Source organism: Perca flavescens, chromosome 24 (genome assembly GCF_004354835.1).
Source record: "Perca flavescens isolate YP-PL-M2 chromosome 24, PFLA_1.0, whole genome shotgun sequence".
NCBI classification, from domain to species: domain Eukaryota; kingdom Metazoa; phylum Chordata; class Actinopteri; order Perciformes; family Percidae; genus Perca; species Perca flavescens.
The window spans coordinates 12,585,856-12,612,275 of record NC_041354.1 but is presented as its reverse complement, the minus strand read 5'-3'; the positions used below and the strand labels follow the sequence as shown (position 1 = coordinate 12,612,275).

Here is a 26,420-nt window from a genome sequence, read left to right as displayed (position 1 = left end):
TTATCCTACAAAAGCAGGTTATTTCCTGCTTTGCTTTGGAATGGCTGCTATCTGCCTGGTGCCAAAGGTCAAGGAGCACCTTACAGCAGGTCTGTGCTATTTCTGTGCAGCAGGAACATAGACGAACAGAACTAAACTCCCCACGGCGGGAGAAATGACATAAAAAGTCCCGCTCCCCTATACCTGAAGAACTAGAGTTAAAACAACGTCGAGCAAGGCACTGAATCCCTAACCAGAGCGGTGTTTAACTCTTTTGGGGCAAGTCAAAGTCAAGTTATCAAGTCAAAGCCAACGCAACTGTCAAGTCAAGTGTCAAATGCCTGAATGTGAGTCCAACTCATGAGTCACTTTGCAAGTCTGTCAAGTTTCTGAATGATGACAAAATGATACAGCATTTAAACATTTTCTTTTCAAAGTGTAGCTAAGACCAAATCCTCCCATTGGTCCTATCATTACATATTCAAGGTGGTGTCATCATCTTATTTATTTTTGACTTCATTTTGATGTTCCTGGATTTTACCTGGTCAACACATCAAGACTTGAATGACCGAAGTCAAGTGTCAAGTTCTGATTTTGTTGGTCTGACTTGAGTTAGTCTTGCTTTACCAGACCATCCTCCACAGCGCCGCGGAGGAGGATGCAATCCCGTAAGTGGAAAGTCGTGGATATAGACTAGACTTGAGTCCACCGCGAGAACTGCAGCTCAGCCCCCGACCACTAAAGCAGGAGAAGCTTGTGGTCCACAATTGGGCATGAAAAAGCAAATTTTTACAAAGTCTATCACACTTACATTATCCTAGATGAGGATAGTTACAGACAGTCAGGACAGTGTGTGCAGGACAGGAAACAGAAACCGATGCTCCAGGAGCCCACAGATAGAAGGAGGAGAACACACATGTATGCAGGAGGGATGTGTGTAATTGGAGTTTTCAAACCAAAAACAACAATGTCCTTTTTTTAATGTATGAATCGTTCTTTGTGTGAGGCTGGATCGAACCACAAAAGGGGGAGTTTGCTCAGTCTGCGTTTCCCGGATAAATAAAGATTCAAATAGGAAAAGAAGAAATGCAAATAGAGATGGAAAAACATAACCTAAGGTGTAGTAAAACTGCTTCATATGTAAAGTGCTTTAGCATAGATCAGTCACATAGAACAGTCACGTCCAGAAACAAACAATAATGACTTAAAATGTCAGAGTATGAATTTCCAATGATTAGCTCCTGTTGAAAGAGAAAGGATAAAAGGAAAAAGACTAGGGAGACCACAAGCGAAAGGACTCTCTACTCTGGATGTGTGTTTGTGTTTGTTATATTTTCCTGCCAGGGTGTGTGTGTGTGTGTGTGTGTGTGTGTGTGTGTGTGACGTAAGCCAGACCTGATAGCAGGGAAAGAGAGGGAGAGTGAGAGAGAAGAGGAGGAAAAAAGGAAGCAGATGCTTGTGTGTTGGCACAAAAATCATATGTCCATTCAGTCCCACACACACCACCCACACACACACACACCCACACACACACACACACACACACGTGCAAACAGAAGGAGCAGCGCATTAGACTTCCAGTATTATCTCGATGATAGAAATATAGAAAATACATTTACAAACAGCAAAGTGGAACTCAAGGCCGCAGAGCGAATGAATGGCAACAAAATGGTCAAGGGGTGTGTGTGTGTGTGTGTGTGTGTGTGTGTGTGTGTGTGGGGGTCATCTGAAATTAAAAAGAGAAATATCTTGCAGCAAGATTAGAAAGATGATTTAAAAAGTAACAAAAAAGCTGAAAACTGATAAATCATCACGCTTAACAACACACTAAAGCATTGTACACACACAGTACTGTCAGTGTCTCCTACGCTAATGGAGGGAAGTAGAAAGACTGAGTAAAATAGAGAAGAGAAGGAACAACACACCCACACACACACACACACACACACGAATACAGTCTCTTTCTGTTTGTACACCTTGAGACTCAAACATACAGTGTTTGCACAGCGATTTCTTAAGAGCCTGGTGTGTGTGCAAGACGACGAGCAAGGATGGAAAGGAAACGGAGAGATGAGATGGGTGGAAAAGCAGGTGGAAAGACGTATGGAGAGGTGAATAGGGTCAACTGAGGACACGCGCACAGCCCAGACTTCTCCATCAGTCTCATGTTGCCAGCGTGAAGAGGAAAAGTAGTAATAGACGCAGGAGACAGAGGAGTGGCTTATATCCTCGAGAGAGGAGAGGAGGCAGGAAGTGAGGAAGGTGGGGATGGGTGGAGAGAGGGTAAATCAGTAACCTGTGTTGGATAGAAAAGAAGAGAAGGTGAGGAAGAGGTTGCTTGTGAAGGTGAAGGAAGAAGGGCGCAAAGGAAATAAGAAAAGCCACTCTTGATCAGTGACTTTGGTAAGCTCACACAGCAAAAAAACATTTAGTTTAGTTAAATAAGTTGCCCTAAAACATGGAAGAACCAGTTTTGTTGTAGTTCCAATAAAAACACAAGTTGCTTTAAGGATCTTATGTCATTATCTTAAAACGTCAGTGTTTTCCCTTAATCAAAATCAAAATTCCAAAGATGAATGGGAGACAGCCTCTCATTGCACTCAAGGAATCGGTAGGATGTGATTTTGGTAACACACACACACACACATTAATATCACATTAGAGAAGATGATTAGCATGCGTCTTGTGTGAGTGACTGAATGGGCTGTCGTGACACTGTCTGGATTAATCAAGAGAGGATGATAAGTATTCTCTGGGGTGATGACGGCTTGTGTTCCACATGAGTGCGTAACTTAAGTCTATGTCCAAGTTTTTATTTTTTCTATTTGGGATGTGTTAAAATGGGGCAGTGTATTCATAAAAAAAAAAAAAGTAACCTACTTATAAAGGGCTCTCCTTTATTCTAAAAATACGTTTTAGTGCAACACTGCCCTTTTGTGCTCGTGGTCTGCACTGTAAGAAACAACTAAATTAGCAAAGCGGACGTCACTGTTGCTAAGTGCTTATGGCTGTGCTGTCGCTGCACTTAAGGTCTTCTAGTGATGGTTGGAGTTTCTGCAGGTGGCGCTCTTTTGTCTTCTCAATGCTCATTCTTAGCTCTGTGTATTGCAAACAAGCAGCTGCTACCGTTGCTGCTAGAATCGTAGAATACACAAGATGGGGTTGTTTTTTTTTCCAGGAAAAGAACAAAAAAAACAGTTATATTTATGAAATTGTTTTTTAAAAGTAATTGTGGTTTAATATATTAACAGTGCACAGAGAACTTTTCACTTCGAATACCTTAAAAAAGGTGTGATGAGTTTGCTTGCGAAGTATAATAGACACAAAAAGTAACAGCAAGTTTATGATTTCTCATACGACTACATTTCGAAGAGTTGATGGACAGAGGAGGAGGAGGGTGGAGGGAGAATGAGGATGAGTGAAAGGAAAGAGAGGAAAAAAAAAAAAGAGGAAGGGAGGGCGGGCGTCCCAGTAGGCCTCTTTGTTGGGCCGCGATGTAGAGATTTACAGGCTCTTGTCCTATGTGTGTGTGTGCATCTGTGTGTGCATCTGTGTGTGTGCATGTGTGTGTGTGTGTGTGTGTGTGTGTGTGTGTGTGTGTGTGTGTGTGAAGAGAAAGTAATTGAGCCTCCCTTCATCCAATATTTACCCACCAAACCGGAGCAATCATGCAAATTATGTTTATTAGGAACCAAGTGTCTTTCTTCCTCTCTATCTTTCTCTTTCTCGCTTACCCCCATTCCTCGCTTGCTCTCTCTCTCTCTCTCCTGGCCACTAGACGCAATATCGAGATCCAAGCCAGGAGTAAATCACACACATACACACACACACACACACACACACACACACACACACACACACACACACACACACACACACACACACACACACGCACACATGCGCAGATGCACACACACAGGACAAGAGCCTGTAAATCTCTACATCGCTGCCCAACAAAGAGGCCTACTGGGACGCCCTCCCTTCCTCTTTTTTTTTTTTTCCTCGTGTCTTTCCTTTCTCTCTTCCTCACTCTCCCTTCACCGTCCTCCTCTGTCCGTCATCTCTTGGAACACATACACACATGGGGGAACAGGCCCATCTGTATTGATGATAGCCTAATTTAGATCTCTTTACTGGACTGATTTACGATGGCCAGACAAATCTGGGCATCTGGACCCAAGTGCGTGTGTGTGTGTGTGTGTGTGTGTGTGTGTGTGTGTGTGTGTGTATATATGTGTGTTTGTCCAGTTGAGCTGATATGCAACCAGAGACACAATATCCTCCCTGCTTCATTTCATTCTTTCTGCTCGTGTTTCCTCCTACCTCTCTGTGAATCAGCCTTGTGTCCTTTTTCTCTCCCCGACATTGTCTCGTTTCAGCACTTTGAGTCCTCTCACCAGAGCAATGATGACGCACGCCGCCCTGAAAACATTTTAAAAACACACCAATCATCGTGCTGAACAAGGCAGTGTCAGAGCTGCAACACATAAACACTAAGGCCAGGGCACTTCTAGGTCAAGGTCACTGTGCGTGGATTTTTTTTGAACAGCTCTTTGCGTTTGATATCTCAATTGCACAAAGCCAAAGCAGAGTCAAGGGAATTTGCTAAAGACCAACTTTCAACCAGATTTTGTAGCTACACCCCTGCAAGTTAGGCGTTAATGAAGATCACTCAATATAAAGCGAAGGAGGTTAAGAAAAAAAAAGTAAAAAAGAGTTCTGGGAAGATGTCAAAGAGTGGATTCGCTTTTTTTTTTTAAGATAAGAGGAAATTTGAACAACTAAAAGACGAAGAGATGTAATCCAGAAGGGAGAGGACGCCACAAAGGCACATCCATAGTCAAGATCAAGCTCAGGTTTCAACTTTTATTTGTCCCAGTGGGCAGATTCAGCAACTATTAAGAACAAATAAAACAAAAAAGGTTTAGCCTAAAAATATGTTGGCACCTGCTGAAGTTTACTGATTAAACCCTTGCTTATTTTTTTTTAACTTTTATTAAGAAGGATAATAATTCCCATTCGTTACAACTGGGGTCATATTTGTTTTTTATAGTCGTGGCCTATAATAAGAACATCGTACTAACCAAGTCAATTGATGAGTTCTCAAATGCAGAAGCATCACTAAAAAGAAGACAGAAATAAGAGCAGTCAGACAATCTGCTCTTTAAACTGAGAGAGAACTGTTTGTTGTAAACATTCATCACAGTTTAGGGACCGAACTCCCCGGGTCAACTTTGACCTATTGAGCTTGCTGTAGTTGCAACGAGGGATTACCACTGACATTTTCAAAACGCTCCCGTTTCGGTTTTACCTCCAAATGAAGTGGTTTAGATGATCTGCCATGTTTACAACCACTCTTGCTTACCCTGTTGGACTTTGTAACAGCGATTTTGCCATGTTCCCAGATGCAAGCAATTACTCTGGTGTGTACGATGGGACCATAACTGACAGGAAAAAAACTAACTCCAAACTACAAAATTTGAAACTGTAACCTTTCCGTCTAAAATCTACCATGTCTGCATCGGCGTACATATCACCTACTAAGTTGACTCTTTGTGTGTGTGTGTATGAGAAAGAGCATGTGTGTCTGTGTGTGTGTGTACAGTAGTGTCTGTAGCAAGACAGTGACAGAGGGCCTCATTGAAATAACTGTGGTCTCAAGGGGCCAGCTAAAAAGAGAGAGAGTGTAGGTGAGGGTAGACTAGGGTAGAGTTTATGAGAGTCCAGGGAATCATTTAGGGTGTGTGTGTGTGTGTGTGTGTGTGTGTGTGTGTGTGAGGGGTGATTCATCCGTTCTTGTGGCGGCTAACCTTGGCATGTCCTGCCACGCATGACGGGGTTACACCCAGACGGCACTCTGTCGTCCTCTAGGTGTGTGTGACAGTTTGTTGGGGTGTATAGGAGCATGCACCTCGTCTGGAAGAGTCAGCCTCCGTGTGTGTGTGTGTGTGTGTGTGTGTGTGTGTGTGTGTGTGAATCTGCATGCAAGAAAAAGAGACAAAAAAAAAAAAAAAAAAGAGAGGGGGGAGAGAATCCTAGTCAGGTTGTTTAGTGTCTTTGTATGATCTTGCCCCCGGGAGAAAAGGGCAGAGAAAAAAAGAATGAAAAATGTGTGTATGTGTGCCGTTGTTCTGCAGAGCACACACACAGCATTAAAACCCACACACACACACACACACACACACACACACGCGCGCGCGCTTTGTGATGACAGTACATTTATGCATGTGGAAAGGACAATTGGATCCCTGCAATCCCTTCGTTCTAGTTTAAACTACTACACATACGCCCACACACACACACACACACACACACACACACACACACACACACACACACACACACACACACATACACAGTGACAGATCACTGACAACTGGTCACCTGCCTTTGTCAAGGACTGAGTGCGTCATCTGTCATGTGTGAGTGTGTGCATAAGGAACTCTCGATACCAAACACACACACAAACAGCTGGGGGCTTTTAAGAAAGGGGAAGCACATGTAAGGGGAAGTTGACAGCTGAAGAAGAACTTGGTACAGGAATAGTAATAGACACCTGAAACACACGCACACTTAGGACCTACTTCTTGAACACTTTTCCAAAAGCAATCTGTATTTGAAGAGGTTTGCATTTCAACTGTGATTTTAGATGCCGATGTCTCCTGGAGGACTTATTTTGACAGGATGTTGTCTTTCAATGACCATGGCACGTACTGTATGGGTGTGATGTTCAGGTGTCCAAAAACTTTTGTAACATATAATGATTCCGTCAAGGTACTTTCTACTATGTGTATGTACTCCACCCACACATGCTCAAATACAGAAGTAACACAGTTCTGTGTTTTTAGCATCAATACCGTATTGTAGATTTGAATGTAGGACAAGAAAGGGAAAGTCGATTGAAGGGAAGTTCTTTTTTTTCCCGTTCAAAACTAAATCAAATGATTTCCTTTTTCTTTCTACCTCCTTTCCTCTTCCCTTTTTTTTTTCTCCTTCAGGTTCCTGAACGATTTCTGGAGGTGTCCCAGGTGACCCTGCGCGAGTTCTTCAACGCCATCGTGGCGGGAAAGGACGCAGACCCGTCCTGGAAGAAGGCCATCTACAAGGTGATCTGCAAACTAGACAGCGAGGTTCCCGATGTCTTCAAGTCGCCCAACTGTCTACAAGAACTCCTCCATGACTGACTAGGGCGAGGACGGAAACGCAGCGAGCGAGACACACCTCCGAGGAGCGTGAGAAGACCGTGAGAAAGTGAGGCTGAGGTCTTCAGGACAAAATGCGTTTGATGCCGAGACTTGGTTTTACTCTGGAGGCTTCTGGAGAGGTTTTTTTGTTTGTTTTTTTTTTTTTTTTTTTTTTGGTCAGCCCAATGTTTAAAACACAAGCCTGCCCTCAAAATGTTTTATACAGGAAAAAAATAAAATAGTCCTCTTGACCGACGTAGCGGGCTCAAGAGTCGGACAATACTCCAATTAAGATATTGTGTTGAGGCTTTTACCAATTAAAAGCCAAACAGTGGAAATCCTTGCACTTACAAAAAAAAAAGCTCCTCCTTTGCCGAAACCCCCCCCCCCCGTCTTCGTCCTTCTCTGGAGGAACAAAAAGGTATGAGGAAGATGATGGATCAATCTTCAGCCCGTGACTTGGGGGTTGGGGAGCAAACTAAATATAAAGATGATAATATATAAAGAAAATCTTTTTATTGTGGATATTTTTGAGTTACATGGACATTTTTTTTTGGGGGGGGGAAGGTGATGTTTCTGCATTTTTTTTCTTCTTTGTATAAGCTTACAGCCTCTTTACTATAAACCCTCAGTCGATCGCGTAGATACCCATGCACACACAACCACAAACACACACACACACACACACACACACACACACACACACACACACACACACACACACACACACACACCTCTTGAATAGTATCACACAGTAGCATTCCCAAATCCTCACTTGAACCCAGACAAACTGGACATAAATACACTTAGTTGTGGTTTCTTTCCCTTCTTTTTTCTCCCTCCTCTTTTTACTACTCGCTCTTTTTACTGTACCGAGGCGTACTGGGTGTTTGTTCTGACTGTGGCTCTCCCTGCCCCACCCTTCCCGTGCTGCCCCTTTTGGCTCATGTTGCATTCAGGCACCCAGAGCATTTAAATAATCTCTCATATCTAGAGTCCCGTTTTTACAATATCAGAAAAATAGGTAATTCAGACATTAGACAAAATGTATGGACATTTTATTTTAAGCCGTTATGAATCAGATTGATCCTTAACCTCCGTTACCGCAGTTATTTCATTAAATTACTACAGCCTGACCAACGTGATACATGCTGATATTGACAGAGAATGGCCCCCTTTTTTTCGTTGTTTTTACTTAGAAGACTTCTTTTTCTTTTTTTTATTAAAATATTGTTATGTTTGATATGTGACAAAGTTTTATACTGAGCAGGTGAGTAATTTCAGTGATTTCTGGTGGACAAACTACGTAACGGCGACGCTGTTTTTCATTAAACATCTGACAGAGATTGTGATACATCAGTGATAGGCTAATACTGTATCTGGTCCAACTACTACTGGTTTATTTATAACATTTTCAATTTATAGCACTGATGCTGGATACATTCAGGACACATTGTGGACATGTTAGTGCTGTAACAATTTTTGGTATTCATTTTTTTTTTTTTTTTTTTTTTTTTTTTATAATCTGTGTTGAATGGATGCTTCATTTGTTTTTTCTCAGAACATTCAAAGTCCTAATCTGAAAGAAAATCACATTTGCATCAATTTGTGATTTAATGCGAAGTGGATTCACTGTATTGTAAATCATTGTTGTGAACGTATTTGAATCACCATTTTGTAACAATGACCAGGAACCCAAACCAATTCATTCCAGTTCCATGTGCTTCGTAGATCCCTTTCTAAGCACGTCATTCCCACAGGATACAAACACAAGAATCATTCTTCCTGGTGCTCTGGGACAGGCTAACCTTCGGCAACACACAAGTACTGACTGGACTCAAACATTTGCACATAGGATTTTAGCACTCAAAAACACTGGTGACTAACCGTGGTACAATCAGCCGTTCTCAAAATTGAGGGTCATACATTCAGAGGTGTCAAAATGTCTCATTTCAACCCTGTTTCGTGCTGAGAACCTAGAAACTGGAAGTCACCGTAAGTTACCAAACCACTATTGGAAAAAAAATAGATTTTTCTCTTTGCTCTGGGTGGCAGACCAACAGACGGGCAGCTGCCCCGGCCGGGTCATGTGTGTGAAGTGTTTAAGGTTTTAACAGCAGTAAACAAAAAATGAAAAAAGAAAAAAAGACATAGGACAAAATGCTGATATTTGTAGCTTGTATAGATGTAATAATGACTCTGATCACTCTGATATTGTTATTATTTATAATTGAAATAATTATTCCTATTAATGTTATTCTGATGATTATTATTAATGCTTGCTACAGATTTGACCGGTGGTTTACTCATTGTTTATCCATTACACTGCAACATGAAATAAATTATTCTTTGAAAAAAAAAAAAAAAAGAGGAACTGTGTGATTGTACTTTTCTTTTCTATTTGCGCTCAGGAGAAGTGTAGAGGGCGTTGACCGTTTGCATGTGCCTGCCCACACACACCAAATCGCCATCAACGCAAGCAGTAACTAGGCAACACGATGGCCACTTTAACTCTGTCCATGCCCTCCCTCTCTCCCTCTCTCCCTCTCTCCCTCTCCCTCTCTCTTGATTCTGTATAGGGGACATGTGATCCCTTGTTGTTGTTGCTGATGAATTGAAAAGAGGAGCGCTGTGATTATTGTCAGCACAAAAGCCTCAAAAAGCTGCTGACGCCTAGATTAGCCAGTACAAAGAGGCAGGGACAGACACACACACACACACACACACACACACACACACAAAAAGACATAGGTGCAGACTCACATTCATACACACACAAAGGCACAAGGCCCGTCTGCCCTTGTTGCCCTACCATCCTTCTCACTCCTCTATCCGTCCTCTGTTCATCCTCTCTCACCCCTTATCGCTGACATTACTCCTCCTCTTCCCCTTTTTACCTCTCCTGTCTCCTCTCCTCCTTGCCTCCTTTCTCGTAGGTTTTATTTCTGTCCTCCTCTCGCACCACTTACCTCCCTAACACTCACAAACACACACCATGCCCTCTGTGTGTTGGCGCCAAACACTAACTGGCATCACACAATGCCAGCCACCATCACCAGCATGGGATAAAGTGCCAGCACACATTGGGCCTCTCTTTTTTTTTTCTCTTCTCTTTCTGTCACATACACAGAAATTGTAAAAAAAAAAAAAAAAAAGGTGTATAAAACAGAACACACTCCTGTGCTCAAGTTTAAATACACTCCCAACAATGATACACATCATTTGTATGTTATGATGCATATATTGCCAGAACTCCAGTGAAGATAATGGCACAATAAACTGTTCATAGGTTTCTGCAAAATGACAGCTCCTGTAATTATCCAGTTCCCATGAAAGATTCAAATGAGACAAAAATAGAGTGATAAGGAAGTTATTCACAAAATAATAGCATAAAAAAAAAACTGTCCACAGGCATACTAGCAGCTCTGTGAGGCTGATCATATGCACAGTACTACTTTGACCCTAATGCTAATGTTCTGAGGTTTAGCAGTAATATTTACCATGTTTATTGTCTTAGTTTAGTGTGGTAACATTAGCTAATTAGCACTAAACACAACGTACAGCTGAGGCTGATGGGAATGCCATTAGTTTTGCAGATATCTTTATCTGCATTAAAACTAAAGTACTGGACAAACTGAAATCGCCTCACATTATCTCAGATAAAAATGTGTTCCATGTTGGGAGGTACACAGACTTTAAATTTGGAAAAAAGAGAGCGCTAGTATTAGCCAATAACCTGACCTGAGGTGTCAGAAGGAAAGTTGGATCGTAGGGCTGGGCAATATGTCGATATTATATCGATATCGTGATATAAGACTAGATATCGTCTTAGATTTTGGATATCGTAATATCGTGATATGACATAAATGTTGTCTTTTACTGGTTTTAAAGGCTGCATTACAGTAGAGTGATGTACTTTTCTGAATTTACCAGCCTGTTCTAGCTGTTCTATTATTTGCCTTTTCCCCACTCAGACATTATGTCCACGTTACTGATGATTATTTATCTAAATCTAAGTGTGAAGATATTTTGTTAAAGCGCCAATTTTGAACCCTAGAATATCGCCACAATATCGATATCAGGGTATTTGGTCAAGAATATGGGGATATTTGATGTACTCCATATCGCCCAGCCCTATTGGATCAGTGCGTCCCTACCACACAGATTTTGACTGTCTCTTGCAAGTGTGATGCTTAATCGCTGGAGTGCCTCTTTAAGTCATTTAGGAAGTCTTTTAGGCACCAGAGGAGGTAAAAAAAAAAAAAAAAGATAATACTGCAGGTATAATCAAAGTTTATCACTAAGTGCTTTGAAGAAAACAAAAGGCAGCGTCGTGATCATCTAGTGGGGCTATCTTCTACTGCCAACGCTTTTCATTAGAACAGGAGGGGCTGAACATGAGGCGGAGTCACTCTTTGCTCTATATGATCACACACACACACACACACACACACACACACACACACACACACACACACACACCCCGTCTGCCTGTGAAAGCACATCTGAGCAGCGCAACAATAAAACAGCTGTGTTTTTGTTGGCCTGCTGATTGTTTTATTGTCAATCACCCCGTCATATGCACAAACAAACATACTTGCACAGACACACTTATTGTCCGCCGAGATGGCGTGACAGTGATGCATTTTGGGTAATGGCCGCTATTATTACGGAGTAGGGAGAGTTTATTATCGAGGAAAAAAATCTCTCCTCAACATAATCCTAATAGCTCTAACTGTCTTCTCCGTGTTACTTGCAGCTAAAGTGGACTGTGGTGTGTGTGTGTGTGTGTGTGTGTGTGTGTGTGTGTGTGTGTGTGTGTGTGTGTGTGTGTGTGTGTGTATATGTGTGTGAAAGAGTTAGTTTTTTTCACATCCACTGTCATATTGGTATATTGATGCAATGGCTTGGGATGAGGCAGAAGTGTATGTCTGGAGCTACAACAATGACACTACTCCCAACAACAGCCCGAGTTTACCATTGTAATTGCTATTTCATAAAGACTACATTTTTTGGATATAATTTAGTGTTCAGCTTGTTGCTTTGCATGTAGTAAGTACTCGACTCATATGATAGTGGTTGTAAAAAGGAATTTCACTGCCACTTGTTTCCATGCCGACGTGTCTTTTTGCGTTTTCCTCCTGGTATTTTGTCTCAGATTTTAGTGTGTAGGGTGAAACTAAATACTACCCCAAACATACAGTGCCTTATGCTAATAGGGATGACCCTCATTTGCAATGTAATGTAATGTAATATAATAGATGATTGGATAAAAGTGTGAAATGTGCGAGCATGAGAAGACAAAGACAGGAGAGCAACTACCTGTATGTTATTTTGTTTGATCATTATGGTTGTAAAACACTGATTGTCATCAATGAAAACAAAAGAATTATTATCTGTCTGATCAGTTGCAAGATGACATTCCTCTCTGACTACATCTTGCATTGTTTCACTATAAACAGCTTTACTTAAAATTAGGGTTGTCAACATTAACACGTTAATGCATGTGATTAATCTAAAAACAATGAACGCGTTATTTTTTTTAACGCAAAGTAGTAATTTGTATCAAGTTTGACCCCCAACCTCCTTCTGTTATCGCAGCACGGATGGTTACGCTTTGTGTAGTCTCGCATTGCCAGACCTTCGTCCACAGCGCTGCGGAGGAGGGTCCACACAGCATTCTGGGATGGGAGAGAAACGTGCTCTGGTTTATTGGCTTTTCTTTAAACAGATCACAATTGTCATGGGTGGCGCCAAGCACCGCACGGAGCTCCAATGCCGCTGCAAAATAGCCTCAGGAAGGAACTTGTTTTGGTGTGACGTACGTTCAAAAGTTGTTTTAGTCGTGCAACAGAAAACTCAGATTGGACAGATAGTCTAGCTAGCTGTCTGGATTTACCCTGCAGAGATCTGAGGAGCAGTTAACCATAGTCCTCAGAAATTTACAACGGCAACACAAAGAAAGCGTTAGGTAACGGAAATCCGGCCGAAAAGAAGGACATACAGCGGAATTTCCAGCGGCAACGGGGCAATCCTAGCCTGGTTGACACCAGACCCTTCTCAGTTGTAACTGAGAGTGGGTCAGGGAAGTGGAAAGTCGTGGATATAGACTACACTTTGTGTGATATGCGTGGTGAACGCGGGTAAACGATGACAGTGCCCACTCTGCTGAACGGCAAGTTTCAAGATGCTAGTACTGAGACAGGGTCAACAAGCCGTGCTTGTCAAACAACACTGGCGGAATGCAGCCGGGGTGAGTTGGTCAACAAAACGACAACAGCGAAGCTAACTAGTGCAGTCGCTAAATGAGTAGCTACAGACTGCAGGCCCATTAACATAGTTCAGGACCGGTGCCCCAGGCAACCCATCATACACAACCCTATCTCACGGCAGTTTGTGAAATGGTCACGTTATTTAATCTATTGATTTGTGTTCACGGGGACGTTTTTGTCGTTTTTTTCGTGGTGGCCAGCACAAAAATGTAAACTAATGTATTTAAATAGGAAGCATATGTCGTGGTCACAGAACGACCACGGTAGCGAGTAGTATGAAATGCCGAAAATCTGTGTAAGGAGGTTGGTTGGGGTGGTGGTGGATGGGTCAAACAATTCCGGACTGCGTGTTATCTGCGGCCATCTTCCGGTGTGTGAGGCGTCCTTTCCCGGTTGTTTTTTTTTCCATAACCCAACCTTTGTGTGAGGTGCCCGACCATTTTGTGCTGGCCACCACGAAAAAAACGAGAAAAACGTCCCTGTTAACACGAATCAATAGATTAAAATAACGCGATCATTTCACGAACTGCCGTGAGACCGCGTTGCCATACAAGCTTACCTTCGAGGGGATATGATATGATATGATATGATATATTTTATTTATGTGTCATGCCACTAAGTAGCCAATCCCACACAGAATTACATGACACCAATACAAAAGGAATTCCATCCACAGCTTCCGGTCCAATGTCCACACACAACATACTCTAATTGGCAAAAACTAAGGAAAAAAGAAAACATATTAAAGCAGCCACAACACAATAATGTAACTCATAATTGTCCAACAAGAACTAAACATTTCATACATAAAACAAATCTACAGCCATAGAAAAATAGTAAAGAATACCTGGGAACTACTGTTACAAGACATGAACTGTACGATGCTGAAAAAGCTACTAAAGTGAGGCAGTTGGCAGAAGGTACTTCTATTGCACTTACTGGAGACCACTGGACATCAGTAAGTTATCATAACTACCTCGGCGTTAACAGCACACCTAGTCAATGACATCTGGCAGCTGCACTCACTTTGGCAGTGTTAAAAACAGGAAAAGGCATTTCGCCAAAGCATGCGCAAGCCAGTTTCTTGAAGTTGCAAATGAGTCGGACATAACAGGCAAGGTCACAACTATAGGAACAGACAGCACTCCTATTGACTGAGTGTTGCATTCATTTGAGTTGATGTTATTATGCAAAATGACTACTGGTAAGCTTTTTGTGACTTTGTAGCAGACATGCTAAATATGTTTGCAGTTCATGTGGATGTCTCAACAAATTAAGATTGTTACTGAACACTTGTTTAATACATGTTAATGGTTGAGATAATAAAACTGAAGAATTTGTTTCTTTAAACCAGTTTGTCATTCATTTATTTAGTTCAACACGGCACGTTTACAAGTAAATCCCAGTATTTTAAATGTGCGATTAATCATGATTAATCACTGCCAATGACTAATAATAATAATACTACATTTTATATAGTGCATTAAAAAGGTACTCAAAGGAACTTTACAAGGTAAAAACAATAGCAAGATCAGTATAAAAACGTCAATAACAACTAGAGATCAATATTAAAAAGGTGCAGCAAAACAGGGTAGAAACAAGTGGAAGCACCTCCATTCGTTACAGGTTAAAAGCAGCTTTAAACAGATGGGTTTTGAGTGTGGTTTTGAAGTTAGCAAGTAATGTGGAAAGTCTGAGGTGTTGGGGGAGAGAGAGTTCCAGAGGGAGGGGGCAGCAACGGAAAAAGGCCCTGTTCCCCAGGTGAGAGGGGAAAGGAGGTTGGCTTCTTGATGTCAGGTAGGAGTATGCAGGAGGTCAGTGAGGTAGGAGGGGGCGGGGTTATTTAGAGCTTTGTAGGCGATATGGAGGATTTTGAACTGGACTCTGTTGGATCGGGAGCCAGTGGAGGTCTAGGAGGGCTGGAGTGATGTGATCTCTGGTGCTGGAGTGAGTGGGGTAGACAGGCTGCCTGAGATTTGGATATATTGTGTTTTTTTTCCAGGAATGTGGTGGATGTGCTGTACAGAATGCTGTTGCAGTAGTCCAGTCGCGAGGTGATGAATGCGTGGATGAGTGTTTCAGCAGCTGAGAAGGAAAGGGAGGGACGAAGGTGGGCAAGGTTTTTAAGGCAGAAGAATGCAGATACACGCAAACTGTGATTAACTGTGATATATATATATATATATATATATTTTTTTTTTTTTTTAATTGATCGACAGCACTACTTGAAATACATACAGCAAATCCCTGTTAATTTGTGTTTGAAATGTGAACTCAACCTGCTTCTTCGGACCCCGCCTCCATCCATTTTCCATCACAACAAACACGATTTCTCATACATTTTCCAGCATAACAGTTAGAGTGTTACATTATATTAGGATTTATTTTTGACAAAAACAATTCAATAAAAAAAAAAAGAAAAAGAAAATTACATTTCATTATTGACACTGTGTTGCCCAAACAACCAATGAGGTTGTGATTAACAACTGGTTCATTAGACTTATCTTTATAGAAGCAGTAAAAACTTTTTCTTATTTTCACTTTTTTTCTGACATTTTAGTATCGTATCATATCGAAAAATATTTGGGAGATTAGTCGATAATGAAACTAATTGTAAGTTGCAGCCTTGCTATCTAGAATAGTGAACTTTAAATATTAATCATGGAGAACATTTCATCTCCATCTTGCAATCTTTGCAACCTTTAACCTCTTGTTGAACCTTTAATATTGATGAAAATGATGGCAGTGCAGTTGCAATGTCCAGGAGACAAGGCTATTTCTCTGTCTAGACTTGTTTTCTAATGCACGCTTGTCAGAATTCATAGCTCTGCCATCACTTTGATATTATTTTCATTGTGTATTCAAGCTGCTTAAGTAGAAACCTCAGCGCACCGACTGACCCTAGGCTGACCTGTTGGAAAGCAAAACTCAGACCAATTATGACTCAATTCAACACATCAAATTTCACATCGTTCAAATAAATGACTGATTGAATCGGTCCATCGCTGGCTACAACTTCACCGTTATCTTGTTGAACAGACTTTAATCAGCCAGCGCTGCAGGTTTATTTGCATCGGTTCTTTAAGATGGCACCCAGGTGGATGAAGCTAATTGTTGTTGAGAACAGCTGCCCTGACAGCGTTTTCACTTTCTCCTCCCAGCATGCTCCGAATCCCTTCCTTTCCAGTTTTTAGGCATTTATCATCCATCTACTATATCCTCAAGTCAAAGAATCCATCCTCCCATCGACTTTTTACCCTCCCTCCTAAACTCCTATCAATTTCCTCCTCCCTCATTCCTCCCTCCATCCCTCCTTCCATCAGCGGTCTGTTCGCTAATCAAACACCATCTGTCCTTCCATCCCCAACCTGTCAGGAACAGCTGCCAGCCGCTCTCTTAACAACACTTTTAACAACCCTGCCGCATCTTCCACGGCCCGCCGCCCGCCGCCACCACTGGGCGGACGTCGCCGATGAGGGCCACCGCCTCCTTTAGGGGCGCACACACACACACACACACACACACACACACACACACACCAACACAAAAGACACATGTGCGATCAGCGGCGTGCAAAACCATGCATGTGTAGCCTATTAGAGTGTAGTAGGTGATCAGGGGTTGAGAGTCACAAAGGAGGGAATAAATTGTAAAGGAGACGGAGGAGGAGAGTGCAGACGAACAAAAGGAATGAGGAGAAGGAAGTCAGCAAGAGAACACAGGTGAAAGCAGAAAGAAAAAAAAACTTGTACTGGCCTCTCGTTGAACCTAAGTAGCAGCGTCAGGAACCAGCAAAGAAAATGAAATCATTACAGAGAACGAGGAGTAACGAGCTAGCAGAAGGTATAAACGGAGAGATAAAACAAAGGAGAGATGGCGCTCTGTAAACGAGTAGAAGTCTAAATAGTAATCAAGGGAAGAATCAGCCGCCTGCTCAAAAAAGGGTTTAGAGCTAATGGTGGGAAGTAAAAGCTCCCAACACATACACACAGGTAGCGTACGCGCACACACAGGCATGAGAGATACAATCATCTTAAACTCACTCACACATAATAGTGTTCTCGCACATTTAATACAATCATCCCTCACAGACACACATCACAAATATAATCACTTACCAGTGTACGTTCGCACACATACAAAACAGTCTTCACACACACACACACGCGCGCACGCACACACGCACACACACTGCACAAACGGCACTGCTGCTGTCGCGAACATGCCAAGACATTTTCAAGTGTTATATCCTGAGGAACTTCCCCAACCAATCATTGGCACATGGGCCAGATGTTCACTGGTGCTTCAATGCAATGTTCCCCTGGCAAACAGCACACCGAGTGGAACACTGGCTGGCATCTATGTCTCTCTCTCTCCCTTTACGCATATGAGCATTTGATGTGAGATTGAAACGCCAAGACTGCACTTTTTCATCACACAAAGGGGAAGGAAAAGGGGTGAGAAGGGGGAGAGATGAGGCAAGGGAGGCGACACAAGAACGGAGGAGAGAAGGCCAGAGCGATACAAGACAAAAACAAAAGGCTGAAACGCAGGAGTCAAGAGGGCCACGGCAGTAGAAAGGAAACACTACACGTGATGGAGACAAATGGCTTAACACAACATGATTAGTAAACGCAGCAGGAGTGGAGCACGCAGGTGCTTCGAGGTGAGTAATAATGCCTCACCATGCCACCTAGTGGGAGGCTTTACATACAGCTTGAAGTTTGAAGGCTTGCAGAATCAGCCACATAGGGAACGTGGTGTTGAAGGAACGTAGACACAAAGGTTATCCATAGTATGGTATGTGCATATACAGTATGTTGACTGATTTACAAGAGAAATTCAGCTTTTTTGGGGGACAATTGGCCGATGAAAATTGCCCACACATTAACATTTTACACAATATTTAACAATAGTCCTTGCCAAATGCAAAAAAAAAAAAGATGAGAAGTGGAATTATTCAAAGCTTCCCGTATCTCTTTGCTTTAAATAATGAGTTCATTGAAATGTGTCGAGGACACCTGCATCTTTTGTTGCAGTTAATTCTTTTCAATTAATGCTACCTGGTAAGCTTTGATCACTAGGTGTGGAAAGTCATGAAAACAATGTCATATTGTCAAAGACGACACCAAAGCAGTGCAAAATAGCTGAAAAATGACATGCCAGTTGAAGAATTTTTAGTAAGAGAAAGCTACAAAGATCCAATCAAAGGCACCAATGTAGATTTTTCATATGATCTGGCATTATTAAAGTTTGGGAGCCAATGCATTAGCCACTAAAATCAAAGCTTTTAAACTTTTTCATTCATCAAAGCATGTTTTTTTTTTTTTTTGTGTGTGTGTGTTATAGACATGCCGAGGGTAGCAACTGGACACCCTGTGATGGTATAACTCAACCAGCAGAGAGAGGAGACTTCTGATGTGGAAATCAATACAGGCTCACACAGGGCGGATACAGGGGTGCTCACATACTTATAGATATACACACTTTCAGCATGTGTGTGTACACACATACACTGGACAGAGTGTGTCGGCCACGTGTCTCATGTCCAATAAGGGCATTAAGTCTGTCAATAATAAGCCTTTCAGGAATACCAGGGGTTCTATTAACTGACACACAGACACCAATACACTCTCATCTGTGCACATACACAAGGACTAACTTCCCCTCTCTCACTTTGTCCTTTAACCAGACAAAAATGGAGTGGAGCCCGGGGCCGTTCCATTTTAATCCACATCACCCACCCCTCCTGACATCCCCCGACTCACATGTTTCCTCCTCTCTTGGCTCTCATCTTTCTTATGTTTTTTTACGTTTTATGCGTTACTGTTTTTTGTGATTTGTCCCGAGTTTTGAAATCTAAAGAAAAACCATGGATCAGCTTTATGTATCAGATTAATGTATTGTATCAAGTGATGAGTGATGAGTTTTGTTGACGGGTCTGATTTTTCATGTGTGTATTTGTTGAATGTCTTTTTTTTTAAAAGGATGTAATGGATTTTGATGAATCAAAAAGAATGTACACTACATGTACAAAAAAACATATAGTACGCAAAAGTACTTCAAGGGAGATACGGCCACCTAAACGAGAAGCAATTTGGTAAATCATCTATAAAGACTTTTGATCCTTAAAAGAACAGCAAAATATGGCCTTGGATAAAATCACTATAATTGAATATCCAGTGTCCTTGCCCAAACCACCAAATCCAGTTCAGGGCTACTATTCTATGACAGGCCTGAAAGAAACAAAAGGAAAGGAGTAATTCTCTTCTTGGATGAAGAAAGCATAAGAACAGAAGTTAAAGTGATGGGGATGGTAAAACAATTTTCAATTTCAATGGGGGAAAAAAATCCAATCAAAGGCGACACATTGTTGTAAAATGCCACCAAATTGTAAAAACTATCTTCTTCTATCTTCATATTTCAGAAATGTTGAGTTATTGTAGGCCAAAACAACTTCAAATCAAACAGTGCTACTCCTTAATAAGTGAGGTAAGTATTGCCAATGCCAAGTTTAAAACGTGCCCTGCCACACGTATTTCATGACTTTGTGGTAATGTCTGAAGTTCTACCATGGACTCTGTAACATTTTTTGTGGAAAAAATGCCTTGGTTACCTTGTTTCAAGCCATTCTAGCGTGGTATAGAAAGCCTGCAGGAAGACTCAGCTCGATTTCTGCCAGTTCTCATTAATATTCAACAAGCTCAGCTGTTTGAATCTGATTGGCTAACAGCTAGCCAACGAGAGCCTGGCTGTCAGAATCCTATACCCAGCCCAACTGGGCGAGCTCATGAATAGTAATGAGCTCAGGCAACATGATGTCAGACTGACCAGCTTTTGTAATTGGCCTGATTTCTCTGCTTATTTCTTTTCAGTGGCTAGAGCTGACAGAGGAGGTAGCAGTTCATTTTCACATTCACAACATAACACAAACACATATGGACCTAACATATTTCAAAAAATGCAAGTAAAAACAGTTTTGTATGGCAGGGCACCTTTAACAAAGCAAGTAGCTACACAGCCAAGCATACACCTAGTAGGACAGCAATGGTAACCACTAGGCAGTGTCCAATCCAGAAGCTAAATCGCCCAACATGAACCAAAAATCTCAACCTAAAACTTCTTATGTAATAAACAAAATTAAAATTTAAAAATGCAGATTTATACAGGAACAAATCTCAAACTACCATTGAGTAGTAGTGCATTTGCAGCAAAGTAGTAACATATAACCTGAAAGCACACAGTCTTAACTAGTATTTGACTTTGAGCTGCAATTTATGAATATAATCATTAATCTCTCAATGGTATTTTAATCTATTTTGTTTGTTTGAATAATCACTGAATCCGTGCAATTTGTGAAAAATCACAATCACCAACTCCAAGGTGAAGTCTTCAAATGGCTTCTTCAGTCCGACCAACAGTGCAAAACTTTAACATGATTAGTTTGCAAGTCCTCACAATTGAGAAGCTGGAACAAGACACACACAGACTGAAATCTTTGCTTGATAAAGCACTTACTAATAATAATTTTCATCATTTTAATTGTTATGGCGCCTTTCAGTGAACCCAAGGACGCTTTACACATACAGTATGGAGCAAAACAAACTCAAACGGAAAATAGTAGTAGTAATGTTTGCCAAAGACAACACAATTAGGGACTGTACTCAACATTAATAGAGCAACAAACACATATTCGCTATGTGAAGGACACATTTGCTTTGTAAAGGAATAATGGCGTCCTAAGCAGAGAAGGAAGTCACGCTTCATCTGTGTGTTGCAATCTGAGCTTCTCTGTTCTTTTTTTCGATTTCCGGTCAGACCACGTGTGCATGTGGCCGCCAAAAAGCGTACTGTAGGTATATCACGTATTGGGGAACAGTCTGTGAGAGCTGTGTGGAGGCAATCCCAGCCTGCTGTTTTTTCAGTATTTTTAGTACAGCCCCTTTAAGTCCCTTGGTGCCGTGGCAGCATTACGGATATCTGCTGGGAGAAACAAGTGATTATCAAAACTGGATTCATCAGTAGACTAAAAGACTAATTTTAGCACAAAAAAATATTACAAAGTCCTTAGATGGTTCCTGTCTGAGTATGTTCTGTCCTTGTTTTTTTGTTAAGGATTATTTTTTGGTGCTTTTCCTTTTATTTCAAAGTGGATAGATATGAAAGGGGGAGAGAGAGACAGGTGATGACACGCAGTAAAGGGCAGCAGGATTCGAAACCTGCGCAGTTGCAGGACTCAGCCAACATTGGGCGAACGCTCTTACTGGGTGAGCTAGAGGCCGCACCATGTCCTTGGTTGAAGTAACAGTACAGGGTACTGAAACCCATTCAGGTGTCAACTCCATTCTATTTTAAATCAACGCATGTTGTCATTTCCCCTGAAAGCAACGTTTTGTGGAGGGAAAATCTGCCGGTGGATGAAACATGCAATTGACAGAAGACCATAACGTGACAGTTAGAGCAGGTGCATGTGTGTGTTTAAATGTGCTCAGTCTCTTAAGTCTGTGTTGCTCTATTGTTAAGACCCCAGAGTGGGCCAAGGAATTTCATTTATCAAGAAATGGATAGGGCTCCTTGATTAGCCCTCTTAAGAAACACAAACACACACTATAAATACCTCAATGACACACTGGGCATCATCAAAGAGGAAATGCTTACTGGTAGACAGAGAAGGAGCGAGATAGAACAAGAAAACGTGTTGGTCGGTAAGCATGGAGGAAAGCCATGAAATTTAGAGAGACAAACCGTAAAAGAGGATGAAGTGTTTCATAACTGGCATGAAAGAAGTGACAGAGGGGAAGAATCTCAGGCCTCCCATGCTCGTCTGTCCACACTACAAATATGCTTGTGCGGTGTCTTTGAACAATGCAGTGGTCAAGGTTCACGAACAGGTCAGCTGGAGGACTGGGCGTACCGCACGTGGAAAAAAAAAACACACACACACACACACACACACACACACAGACAAAGACGTTTGTGGACAGCTGTCAACTGGCAGCTAAGCAGGTCTGAGGTGAAACAATGGGGCTGAAGGAGAACAGCAAAGAGTTTTATTGGGGTTAAAACAAGGTTAAGCTCTCAAGTTGGCATGTGAAATGGTAAATCAGTATGAGACATGCCAAGAATCTCATGTGTGTTTATAATACGCAAACATCCTCTAGCACCAATTCTTTTTACAGTTACTGCGAACGTTTGTGAGACACGGAGGAATTCTCTAGCTCTTGTGCACGAGACGCTGGAGGTTTCAACACCATAAGGAGTAAAAAGTGAGGCAGGCACTGTAGCAAATGGGTCACACTGATTATTTTCTTGACTTTCTAATGAGTTCGGTCAATAAAATGTCAGAAAATAATGACAAATGCCTGTTAAAATGTTAATGTAATTGAATTGCAGTGGCACCCAGTGCTATATACCACTGGATCTCCTTTCTATCACTTTCCAGCAAGTTTGCAACAAAATCAGACAACTAAAAGAAGGATGTACACTGTCTATTGAAAACACACATTACTCCATTAGACATTGTTTTATTACGCTCAAGGGGTTTTCTATTCAAAGCCTCTTACAATGTCAGGGCATGGAACTGTATAATACAGCAGGGCCCGTTGCTGCACGTTACCAAGTAATGCTCTTTTACTGCCCCCTGCCTTTTCTTGCACAAGACCTTATTAGATTGAGATAAAAGAGAGCAAAATCAGGGAGTGAGACAGGAAAGATCGACAAAGTCATTGTTGCAGACAGAATCTAAGCCTCCGAATAAGGATATTAAAGCCAAACATATGATGATGATGATGATGATGATGATGATGATAAAATGTTATGAAAATATTTAGAAGATTATATTGCTATGGCTTCAAGGATAATCTCCCAAAAATGTAAAGTGACTGGAACCCTCCCGCAGGCAGCTTAATGTTTGCTTTGTTTTAAATAAGTCCAGTTTTTTATGTTTTTTTTTTTGTTTTTTGTTTTTTTTAACACTTTAAATCAGTGGGTGTTGTGTAAAATTCCCACTGTAACATACTTGGGTGCTGCATCACCCCTTGTTGGACTGACAGGATTTTAGTGACATCACACACACAAACCAGCCTGCAGTGATTGTTTATTAGAAGTCTTGTCATAGGCAGGCTGGGGGAACTCATATTAATGTTAAAAAAAACTCATAAAGTGAAATTTTCATGCCATGGGACCTTTAATATACAATGTTAATAACTATTGCATACCCTGTAGTCCAGTGCAACCCTAAGAAACGGAACAATGATGTGGTGAACATATTTACTGGGTTAAGAACACATGTTAAAGGTCCCATGGCATGAAAATTTCACTTCATGAGGTTTTTTAACATTAATATGAGTTCCCCCAGCCTGTCTATGGTCCCCCAGTGGCTAGAAATGGGGATAGGTGTAAACCGAGCCCTGGGTATCCTGCTCTATCTTTGAGAAAAGGAAAGCTCAGATGAGCCATTTTGGAATCTGCTTGTTATGAGTTCATAAGGAGCAAGGTTACCTCCCCTTTCTCTGCTTTGCCCGCCCAGAGAATTTGGCCAACCCATGAGAGAGAGAGAGACATCATGGCTTTCAAATGAGAAAAGTGGCAGTTGGTCAAGGCCACACCCCCACCCTCCACCTTGCCCCTCCCTCTCTCCTCCTTAATAGCTACAGACACAGAAATGGCTCATACTAAGAAAAGCTCATTGTGGGACAGGCTCTAGTGGCTGTAATTCTGCACCAAAGCTGAATTTCGGGAAAGAGACTTCAGATGTATTTGGGGACCACTAAGGTCTATATAAAAGCATCCAAAGAGCACCATGTCATGGGACCTTTAAAGGTGAGGACCAGCACTGCACTAAAAGTAAAAACACATGCCAGGAATTACAAAGAAATTGTTTCATAAATATAATCTGAGTTTAAGCATTTGATGACCTGAGGACATAATCTCCCCAAAGACCACTCAGTCTTCCTCTACTAATCCTACTCACTACCCTTCCTCATCCTCGAACCCCCCCCCATCTTCGCAACACACACATACACACACACACACACACACACACACACACACACACACACACACACACACACACACACACACACACACACACACACACACACACTGTTTCCATCTATCAAATGAAAAGATATAAATACAAGAGCTGACTCTCACTTATGTCTCCAAATGTCTGACTTGAAGGAACTTGAAGAAGTATCCGCAACTGCTAGACATTTTAAAAGTTTCAGCTCGTTTTGTGTTTTTGAAGAACATCGCTCTCATCGCACTTTGTGTTTGTTTACTAGACAGTAGATGTGTTTTTTTGGGCGACGAGATAATTTGTGTTCACTGTATTATTGCATGTCTCATATAGTCTTCTCAGTTTGGTCAACAAAAGCCCTAAAAACAACAACAACCTGTTTCACAGCCTGAATATGCAAACTACTCTGCTTCTGTAGGAATTTCTGAATGTAAAAGTCGGCAAATCTGCCTGTCGCGTAATTACAGTTTGAAAACTGTTTCCCGTCTTTTTGGTATGGCGCACAACTAGGCGGGCCAAAAACAAAAGGGGACAGATTTGGCCCACGGGCTTTAAGTTTGACATATGTGTCTTAGGGGTACATCACCGCCAACAAGTGGTATGGAGTCGCTACACTCTCATTATGGGCTCACATCAGTCTCACTCGAGAGCATCTCAGACAAGTGCGACACCTAGTGGTAGAAATCGGTACATGGGTTACGTTTTTTGGCTTGATATCAAACTGGTTTGAAAGTGTTTACACTGGCTCAAGGCTATGTGTGATCGAGGATATACGTTTATGAACATGTGAAATCCGGCATACATTCAGATCCAGAGTCCCTAACTATAACTTTAAGAGATACAGATACAATCTCTAGCATGTATCATTTTCTCAAATTAGTTAATCACACAAGTTCATTTCACTTCTGATGTGTTTCCACGCAACATTTTTCTTATTAAACTCCCAGTAGCTTGTTATGTGACAAGAGGGACTGTTTGAAGTTTGACTGGCGCTCTTTTAATGATGTCATCTTGCGGCACCATCTTCGTCCGCAGTGGTTTAATTGCAGAATCAGCGCCACCAGCTGTTTATCTCGATGAACCAACTCCTAATATTTAGAATAACAGCATTTACTTGCCTTCATTTTGTGCAGGTTTTCTGTAAATACAGTTCACTTACATTTGTATGGAAACCTGGCCAATATCCCAATGAGATCAAAAAAGAAACGGGGAACTGGGCTAGTGAATTCCATATATATGGAAGACAATACCACAAAATTGGAGCTAGTACAAAACAACTGAACATTGAAGATAAAGTATGCAATCATTTGATGTCACACACCAACATATACAGTAAACACACAGTCTGCATTGGCTATTAGAAAGCTCTTCAGATGGTTGAAGGAGGAGAGTAATAATACAAACTGACAAACAAGATGGCCATCGAGTGCTTTCCTGATGAGAGCCTAAATTGAGTGAATGCAGGTCCCGGTAAAGCCCAGATGCGTTTTACCCCCCCCCACCACCACCACCAATCTGTTGTCATTATAACACAGTTTCTCCTTGAGAAGTAAATCTACTTATGATTGTTTTTACATTTATTTTTCGTATATTCCTTATCATTTTCTTTAATTCAAAATGACAATCTGGACGTCGTAATCCATCATGGATTTAAGATTTTCGAATAATGCTCTGCTGCCCCTCCCAGAGCCAAATAAACATGATGATTTAGGACTTGGAACCTGACTCGAGGGGGATAGCAAAGAAAGAAAAAGGAGGTGGATAAAAATGTGAGAAAACAGCAGAAAAGGAAAAGAGAGAAGAGAGCCAGAGATTAAGAGACATGCTGAAGAGGAGGGGGAGGGAAGTTTATTTTTTTATTTTTATTAATCAAGACAAGAAATAAAACAGGGTTGTAATATTCACAAATGGTGTCCAAGCAGTGTACCGCTCACCACAACCCTCCCCCCCCCCCCTCTCCCCCCC

At 41.5% G+C, this 26,420-nt stretch overlaps 1 protein-coding gene and 1 long non-coding RNA gene across 4 annotated transcripts in view; one reads left to right on the top strand and one right to left on the bottom strand.

The window, feature by feature from the left end:
• Nucleotides 1–7,291, top strand: part of LOC114551103 (prospero homeobox protein 1) — a 37,403-nt gene extending 30,112 nt beyond the window's left edge. Inside the window, exon 7 of the mRNA XM_028572189.1 lies at nucleotides 6,978–7,291. Within this exon, the coding sequence (XP_028427990.1) occupies nucleotides 6,978–7,163 (186 nt within the window). The 3' untranslated portion in view covers nucleotides 7,164–7,291. The remainder of the gene's footprint in view (nucleotides 1–6,977) is intronic.
• The window catches only part of LOC114551105 (uncharacterized), an 80,169-nt gene continuing 58,067 nt past the window's right edge, over nucleotides 4,319–26,420 (bottom strand). The window contains exon 4 of one of the 3 annotated variants that reach the window (XR_003691847.1): nucleotides 4,319–4,401. This is a non-coding gene — a long non-coding RNA (uncharacterized LOC114551105). Of the gene's footprint in view, nucleotides 4,402–15,237; nucleotides 15,521–21,035; nucleotides 21,416–26,420 lie in introns of those variants that run through there. The other 2 variants (XR_003691849.1, XR_003691848.1) reach the window with 2 other exon arrangements.